Genomic DNA, 8,904 nt, shown 5'->3' on the forward strand with positions numbered 1-8,904 from the left:
TCGCCTCCCGCTTCATTCTCAGCTTGTTTGCCTCTCTGTGACTCTCAGATGACCGTTGCTACCTCCGGGGGCAAGAGTCCTCAAAGTTACATCAGGTGCAGGGCAGCGAGGCTGAGTAGAGGGCGGACCTCGCAGGGGGTGGGGCCTCGCAGGGGGCGGACCCCTGCCTCCAATGGGAGAGATGGGTTTGGGGACTAGGAAGAGGCGCTGGGGCGGAGCTGTGCTGGCCTGGGGTGTGGAGTCCAGGACTGGGGAGCGTGCCTGCAGGCAGGCGGAGATAACTCAGCTGGGTTCCGCCCCGCCCCGGGGCCTGCCTGCCTCCTTTTTAAGCGCCTCCAGCCCAGCCTCGGCTCCTGCTCGCTTCCCCGCCTTACTTACCTCCCCGACTCTGCTGGGTTCCTGTGACCACCCCGCAGCCCCTGCCCAGGTGCCATGGCTGCTGTGTACCGCCCCGGCCTGCGGTGAGTGACCCCCAGCCCGGGGCCCACCTGCACTTTCCGCCCCGCTTGCGCTCTCGGGGCTGGCTCTGCCTGGTTCCCATCCTAAGAGGAGGCAGACTGGGCGACTGCATCCCAGCCTCGCGTACCGTGCCGCGCAAGGTCTCCTCTATGCCGGCCGCTCCTGCCCCTCCCGCCTCGCTTGTCTGCTCGCGCCGTGCTGTCTGCCACTCAGGACTTCCTCCGCCTTCGCTCTCTGCCGTGTCGCCGCACATCGGTCTTTTCTTCCCGGACGTAACGCATTCCGGCCCTTAACGAGGTCTTAGCTAGTTCCCAAGGGTGCTATGAAAAGCTGTAAGGTCCAAGACCCTTAGGATATGCGCCCCTGGGGCTCTGAGCTCAGAGATCCCTAAAGAAGGTAAAAGGTAAACATCCATTCCTGGCCTAAACCCGCCTGAAACCTGGCGAGAAGCCCAGCATAGCCTGAGGGACCCGGAGCCAGGTCAGAAAGGCAGTTAGATGGGCATAAGGACCGTTGCCTTTTTTTTTTTTTTTTTTTTTTCCTGAACCAGGATTGAACTCAATCCTTGCGCTTATGGCTGGCTTCTTCCTCCCTCCCCTCCAGAATCTCCAGACTTGTCCTGTCAGCCCTCCCCTTATACAGCTTCCTCCCCTCTATCTGTAGCTCTCCTCCTCCCCAGCTTTTATTTGTCTTAATTAACTCTGTCTCTGTCCCACAGCCTGTTTTGTTTGGCCAGCCCACATGAAAGGTCTCTAAAGCATAGAAAGAAGGTCCTACTTGGGCTACTAAAGGGGATATGGGGACTTAGCAAAGACCCAGGCTCTGGACAGGGAGTTCTCCTCAAGACTGTGTGCCTTTGAAATTAGTCCTAAGGAAAGCTCCCAGGCAACAGAAAAAGGAGCCCTCCTTTCCTGCCCCTGGGCCACGCTGAGCATCCATTCTGCTCTTATCTTAGAAACTACCTCAGGTGCCAGAGAGGTCCACACTCTAACATCCATGGTCTCCCTTCTGCATCTGAGCCTTTTCTATCTAGTCTGATGTTCCACCCTACTGACAACACCCAAAGCTCTCTAGCCTTGTGGAGTATAAGAAAGCAGGCCACAGGGGGCCGGGGAGATGGCCCAGTGGAATAAGCACTTCCCTGGCAAGCACAAGGGCCTGAGTTCAAGTCCCAGTCCCGCAAAAAAAAGAAAAAAAAAAGAAAGCAAACAGGCCATGGGTGCTTGCTTCGGCAGCACATATACTAAAAAATAAAGCAAGCCATGGCAAGCATATGCTCACACGACCCTGCTATCCCCGTTTCTGGGGGTGGGGGAGAAGCCATGGCATATGAGAAGGGTAATTAATCTCTCTTAGTCTTTGCCCCCTCTGGGTCATTCACCCTGCATCCAGGCCAACCAGAGAAGACCCTGCTGCTCTTTCTCCGAGCGTCAAAACAGACAGTGCAGAGACCCTGCGAATCAAGGCGTGAACCCCAGCCTATGATACTCATTCCCCAGTGGTCCCCTTTCACATAGTTCAAAAACATCCATGTAGGAGAAACACTTTATGCCAACATTGACCTAGGTGGGTAGCAGTAGATCTAGTGCCTGGAACCCCAACACCCAGCCCCATCTTTGTGCAAAAGCCCTAATCTAGAAACTTGGCACAGGAAGAGCACTGTTGAGGCTTTCACAGTCCTACAGCATTCGTAGCAGAACAAAAAATAAAAACAGCTGCCATTTTAATGTATAAAAACTATACGTGTAGGGACCGGGGAGACGGCTCAGTAGAATAAACGCTTGCCTGGCAAGTGCAAGGGCCTGAGTTCAATCCCCGGTTCCACCAAAAAAAAAAAAAACTATACATGTAAATGGAAAAAATACAGATAAGGCTTTAAACACCAGATGCATGAAGATTTTACCCAGGCACAGTTTCTTGACACTTGGGCCCAAAAGCATTTGCACATCTAAACAGAACAGGCATAGTGAAACATAGACTTCACTTGCAATAATATCATTATGCCTGTGTATTTATTTCCACAGCCAGGTGCGTCCCCTTATGCTCATTTAGCTATGTCTATCTCTTGCTGACCAGCGCACCCTCATTAGGTCCCACAGAGACTACAGGATGCTTGTATCTTGTTCCCATCCCATGCACTAACTCCAACCTGCTTTATAGGTCCTGCTCCTAGACGTGCTTTAGCACTCTCCCCAGAAACCCAGGCATTCTGTTCACACCCACCATCAACACCCTTACCCTGTGCTCCATGACAGCAACTGTCTGATCACTTCCCTGATTGTTTCTTTTCGACCAGGCTTAGTTGGCAGGGGCTGAGCCCCTGGTGCTGGTCATCATGCCGCAGCATCCAGACCCTGCGTGTGCTCAGTGGAGATCTGGGCCAGCTGCCTGCTGGAGTTCAAGACTTTGTGGTACACAGCGCCCGCCTCTGCCAGCCAGAGGCCATCCATATCTGTGATGGGACTGAGGCTGAGAACACTGCCACACTGACCCTGCTGGAACAACAAGGCCTCATCCGAAAGCTCCCTAAGTACAATAACTGGTAAGCCCTGAGCCCAACCATCTACCAGATGGGCTCAGTTCAGAGGTCACTTTGGGGTTCGCAAGATAGACTCATATTTAACTAGACTATCCTGATGGAATGGGCAAGACTGAAGCTTTCAGGGAAACTCACTTAGGAGCTGGGGTTTTCATATTAAGTGAAGCTAATATAAATAAAATAACTAGAGTCAAAAATGAACTTGAATAAGTGGGTCTGAGGATGAAGGAGACCTGCTGGCCACCATCTTTCTGACATTCCCCTCTCCCCCAGCTGGCTGGCCCGCACAGACCCCAAGGACGTGGCACGAGTAGAAAGCAAGACAGTGATTGTTACTCCTTCTCAGCGGGACACGGTGCCACTCCCAGCTGGTGGGGCCCGTGGGCAGCTGGGCAACTGGATGTCCCCAGCTGAGTTCCAGCAAGCTGTGGATGAGAGGTTCCCAGGCTGCATGCAGGGTAACCAGGGCAGGGACATAGGGGCAGGGGCCCTAAAGGGATGACCAGTTTGGAACCCTTCATCCAGGTGACACTTTCCTCCACAGGCCGCACCATGTACGTGCTCCCATTCAGCATGGGTCCTGTGGGCTCACCACTGTCCCGCATTGGAGTGCAGCTCACTGACTCAGCCTACGTGGTGGCAAGCATGCGTATTATGACTCGGCTGGGGACGCCTGTGCTTCAGGCCCTCGGAGATGGAGACTTTGTCAAGTGCCTTCACTCTGTTGGCCAGCCCCTAACTGGGCAAGGTGAGTGCCTGCCTTGCCCAGTAGAGGATATAGAAGCCTTTTTGCACTCAGACAGAACTCCAAATCATACCATCCATAGATGCCAAGAGTCTGTATCCTATAAAAGCTGAAGCCCAAATCCCAGGGCACTCTGGGAAAAGGGTGAGCACATTTGGTGAACAGTTTACACAAAGTTGAAAAAAGTTAGCTTTCATGTCTAAGAGAGGCATGAGAGCGGACAAGTATCAGAGGACAAGGGAGTCCTTGAGCCACTCCTGGGCACTGCCACTGCTCCTACATGTCTCTCCTGCTAATCCTTGATCCTCTGGCCCCTGACACCCTACTTCCTGATGCTACTGCCAGCATGACCCATTGTCCCCAGGGGAGGCGGTGAGCCAGTGGCCGTGCAACCCAGAGAAAACCCTGATTGGCCATGTGCCTGACCAGCGGGAGATCGTCTCCTTCGGCAGCGGCTATGGTGGCAACTCCTTGCTGGGCAAGAAGTGCTTTGCCCTGCGCATCGCCTCTCGCCTGGCCAGGGATGAGGGCTGGCTGGCGGAGCACATGCTGGTGAGGGCCTGGAGAGGAACTGGGCATGGGGGGGGGGGGGGGGGGGGGCGGAGCCTGGCCAGTAGCCTCACCTTTGCCTCCTTCCCACCAAGTGCCAAGCTGTTAAGCATGGACTCTGCCCAAAAGACCGAAGTATTTGCCCCAAGCTGCTAAATGCTACTACCTGGGGCCTGGTGGCAAAGCAGTACATCTGCTTAGTGAATAAACAGTGACACCCATGTGAATCACTAGCTCTCCTTTACACAGATCACATCCTGGCCTTCGGTGACCTTCTATTCTCTTTGTCCCCAACATACAGATCCTGGGGATCACCAACCCTGCAGGGAAGAAGCACTATGTTGCAGCCGCCTTTCCCAGTGCCTGTGGCAAAACAAATCTGGCCATGATGCGGCCTGCTCTGCCAGGCTGGAAAGTGGAATGTGTGGGGGATGATATCGCTTGGATGAGGTTTGACAGTGAAGGTGAGGTACCTCCAGTCACACTACCAGTTACCAGATCCCTCTAACATTCATGGTGAGCTTTGCGATTGAGAACCTTTTTCTAAATAGCCACACCGAACAAAGCCTTTCCCTGTCAGACCTTAGGTAGAGCTCAGGGCAAGGAGGGATATAAGAGGACCCTATTAAGCCTCACTTCACAACTTTTCCTGAGAGGTGCTTTCTTTTCATTTGTTCTTCTTCCTGACAGGTCGGCTACGGGCCATCAACCCTGAAAATGGGTTCTTCGGGGTAGCTCCTGGCACTTCTGCCACCACAAATCCCAATGCCATGGCCACAGTACAGAGTAACACACTATTTACCAATGTCGCTGAGACCAGTGATGGTGGTGTGTACTGGGAGGGCATTGACCAGCCTCTTCCACCTGGCATCACCGTAACTTCCTGGCTGGGAAAACCCTGGAAACCTGGTATGTGGGATGGGACTCCAGGGCTCAATACTTTAATGATGGAAAAGCCCGGTCATCTCCTGGGCCACGGAAAGGGGAATTATAATGAAAGGAAATTAGAAATGTTTGTAGTTTTCAACCCCAGGCAAAATCTCATCTTGTGCCCCAACACATAAATCACTGGTTTAAGGATTTGGCTAAATTAACCTCACTTCAGTTCCCTCCCCAGTTCAATAGAGGTAGTTATGACAGCACTCACCTCATAAGGGTGTTCCAAGGATTAAATTAAATCATGTGTACAAAGGGTTTAACACACTGCTGAATACATAGTACATTCTCAATAGTAAATATATACTGGATTTTTCAAAAGAAAGAAAAAAAGGACTGTTCTGAAAATTGTCGGGCTGGGGAGATAGCTCAGTAGAGTAAGTGCTTGCCTAGCAAGCACAAGGGCCTGAGTTCAAGCCCCAGTTCTGCAAAAAAAGAAGAAAAGAAAACTGTCCCAGAAGGAATTAGGCTCAAAGTATAATTCACTCATAGAAAAGAGAAATGTGCCTCCTTTCTGCTCAGCTTTCCTCTTGCCACTTGGCCCCCACTTCCCCAGCACAATAGCCATTCTCTAAAGACAATATTGTTGCCTTTACCCTTCTCCCATTCCTCCAACACATGCTCCCTAATGCTTCTTCCACACTAAATCAGAACAGCACTTTAGTCTTTCCTGGAAGCTGGTTTCTCAATTCTGTCATTAACTGGACGCTTTGGGCCCCGTTGCTCCCCTGGGCCTGCACTCCGGACCTTTGGCTTTCCATGTCTTACACATCCTACACAGTTGTAGTCAGAAAGCCAGGATACTGAGGGGTAGAAGCAAAAAATATAGCATGGCAGCAAGAGTGGCCTTGTGGGGGCCTGGGAGATGGCTCAGTAGAATAAACACTTGCCTGGCAAGTGCAAGGGCCTGAATTCAATCCCCAGTTCCAAAAAAAAAAAAAAAAAGAAAGAGTGGCCTTGTGGTTGCTGAAGCCTATATTTGAGCTTTCCAGGTTGGCCCTAGCAGTCACCCTCCATGTCTAATCACCCTTCATTTTCTCCAACACCATTATTAAGCCCCCCTCAGCTTACCCACCCAACTGAGAAACCCAACAAACCTTAATCTTCCACAATAGGCGAGGTCCCCAACCCTTTCATTATCTCTGCATTGAGGGGTATAACTGGGGCATCTTGTGCCCAACTTCAGTTCCTAGAGTGATAAAGACCCTGTGCTAGGGTACTACACTGGTTGCTAAGGAAGGCTAACTCTTATCTGGCAAGGGAGGCAGGGATAGGGGATGGCAGGGGATAGGAGGACTGGTTCCATGGATCCCTTACTCTCAAGGTCTGACTAGCAACCTGCAGTCACATTGTGCTCTTTCAGGCTCCTCTCAGTGATGCCTCACACGTGTGCCACTCAGTCTCCACCGTCTTCAGAGCACCCAGAGGGGCCTTGTGACCTGGGCTCCTCAGATTATACCTGCTCAGTCTGAGTTCCTCAAGCTCCACCACTCCATTAGTATCTAGGCCTGAACAGGGGAGTCACAAAAATTCTATTAGGTTGTTGATTTTGGGTTGTTTCTATTTTATTTTATTTTGTGAGTAAGGGTCTCACTCTGTAGTTCAGGCTGGCCCTGAACTCATTGAGATCCTCCTGCCTTAGCCTTGAGTGCTGGGATTAGAAGTGTGTCCACCACACCCCAAAGATTATTAGTTTTTGTTTGTTTTGTTTTTAGTAAGGGTCTAGAAGGTCTCACTATGTAGATCACATTCATAGCGATCTACCTGCACTCTGCCTGAGCAGGCTCTTTAGTCCTCTGAGCTATCTGGCCAGTCCTCTGTTAGTTTTAAAATCAATGACTATTTGCATTTCAGTAGCTCAGGAGATTCTATCTTCCCTGATTTGCTGAAAGAAAGCCAACTATCTGAAATACTGAACTGACATTCTCAATTTTTGCTTTAGGCTTGAGAAATAATTCTGTAAATAAATAGAATCTAGATAGCAAATTATTATAACCATATGCCAGTATCTAAAACCGTTTCCATGGGCCCTACCTGGTCAATGCCAAGTGCCTATAGCTTGGCATAAACATTAGTACTTTGCCAAACCCAATTCCTCTCCCATTCTTCTCTGGCAGCACCATTATAGGTAAATAACCTAATCTTTTGGAGAAGATGTCCTGGATCAACTCTCCTTATTCCTCTCCACATGAGGTTATAGGTAGCTGATGAGGCAAAAGGAAATTGTTCAAGAATGTGTATGTGGGTGTTGGGAGTGGGATCACCATGAAAGTGATAGTGTTTGTATTTCCTTTGCCAGGTGACAAGGAGCCCTGTGCACATCCCAACTCTCGCTTTTGTGCCCCGGCTCACCAGTGCCCCATCATGGATCCAGCCTGGGAGGCCCCAGAAGGTGTTCCCATTGATGCCATCATCTTTGGAGGCCGCAGACCCAAAGGTAAACATGTGGCCCCATGCCCTGTTGGTAAAAAGCCTAGTGCTATATTAGGGCCCACCAGCCTCCTGTACTTAAAATTTAGGAAGCCTCAGCCTGGATTTCCAGGTCCAGCTGTCTGTCTCCAGAGTTCTGCCCTGGTGAATTTGGAGACATACGGGATCTTCCTGCGATATCTAAGGTGCTAGGAGGGCGAGACCAAGAGTCAAGATCACCAGAAGGGATGGGGTGAATGTTCAGCAAAAATGGCCTCCTGTGACCCTGTTCATTGGTGTTCTAGGAGTGCCTCTGGTGTATGAGGCTTTCAACTGGCGTCACGGGGTGTTCGTAGGTAGTGCCATGCGCTCTGAGTCTACTGCTGCAGCTGAACATAAAGGTGAGCATGGCTTCCCAAGTCACCTCCTCACTCCCTTTCTGATCTTGGAGAAAGTCTTTGGAGTCTCCACTTCCTCCCCCTCTTCTGTTTTCCCCCTATTCTCTTCATTTTTCGTGAGGCTATTCCAGAACTCTTACCTTCACAAATTCCTTCAGTGGGATGCAGGGTGCCCTTCCCTTTACGGGAAAAAAATTCCTTACCCATCTTCCTCTCTCTCTCTAGGGAAGACCATCATGCATGACCCATTTGCCATGAGGCCCTTTTTTGGCTACAACTTTGGGCACTACCTGGAGCACTGGCTGGGCATGGAGGGACGCAAGGGGGCCCGGCTGCCGCGCATTTTCCATGTCAATTGGTTCCGGCGTGATGAAGCAGGCCGCTTCCTGTGGCCAGGCTTTGGGGAGAATGCTCGGGTGCTGGACTGGATCTGTCGGCGGTTAGAGGGAGAGGATAGTGCCCGAGAGACTCCGATCGGGCTGGTACCAAAGGAAGGAGCCCTGGATCTCAGGGGCCTTGGAGCCATAGATACCACAGAGCTGTTCTCGCTCCCCAAGGACTTCTGGCAACAGGAGGTTCGTGACATTCGGAGCTACCTGACAGAGCAAGTCAACCAGGATCTGCCCAAGGAGGTGCTGGCTGAGCTGGAGGCCCTGGAGGAACGAGTGCACAGAATGTGACCCATCTAGGCTTCAGGCTAGCAAAGCAGTACCCATCTGGAATAGGAAGCCCCCTGCCTTGCAGAAAGTTTGAGCAATTTCATACTAATATCTCAGTGCCATTAGATCAGGCTGAAGACCCTTCCCACACACTGTCTAAAAAGAGATGTGCATTTATTTTATACAACAGTTGTGCTGTTTTCATTTCCT

At 51.1% G+C, this 8,904-nt stretch overlaps 1 protein-coding gene across 1 annotated transcript; it reads left to right on the forward strand.

Annotated features, from left to right (window-relative positions):
- Window positions 1–230: 230 nt before the first annotated feature.
- On the forward strand, window positions 231–8,883 carry Pck2 (phosphoenolpyruvate carboxykinase 2, mitochondrial). Its single transcript, XM_004647448.3, has 10 exons — window positions 231–461; window positions 2,756–3,001; window positions 3,272–3,456; window positions 3,543–3,746; window positions 4,108–4,295; window positions 4,594–4,756; window positions 4,983–5,201; window positions 7,528–7,665; window positions 7,943–8,038; window positions 8,261–8,883. Exons 1-10 carry the CDS (start codon window positions 433–435, stop codon window positions 8,713–8,715), a joined length of 1,923 nt encoding a protein of 640 aa, XP_004647505.1. The 5' UTR covers window positions 231–432; the 3' UTR covers window positions 8,716–8,883.
- Window positions 8,884–8,904: the final 21 nt, after the last annotated feature.

Source organism: Octodon degus, unplaced genomic scaffold (assembly GCF_000260255.1).
Source record: "Octodon degus isolate 3935 unplaced genomic scaffold, OctDeg1.0 scaffold00307, whole genome shotgun sequence".
NCBI lineage: Eukaryota > Metazoa > Chordata > Mammalia > Rodentia > Octodontidae > Octodon > Octodon degus.

Coding starts and splice junctions, on each gene's coding strand:
- Pck2 (XM_004647448.3), top strand. CDS start 433: ATGGCTGCTGTGTACCGCCCCGGCCTGCG. Junction 462..2,755: donor GTGTACCGCCCCGGCCTGCG/GTGAGTGACCCC, acceptor CTTTTCGACCAG/GCTTAGTTGGCAGGGGCTGA. Junction 4,296..4,593: donor GGCTGGCGGAGCACATGCTG/GTGAGGGCCTGG, acceptor CCCAACATACAG/ATCCTGGGGATCACCAACCC.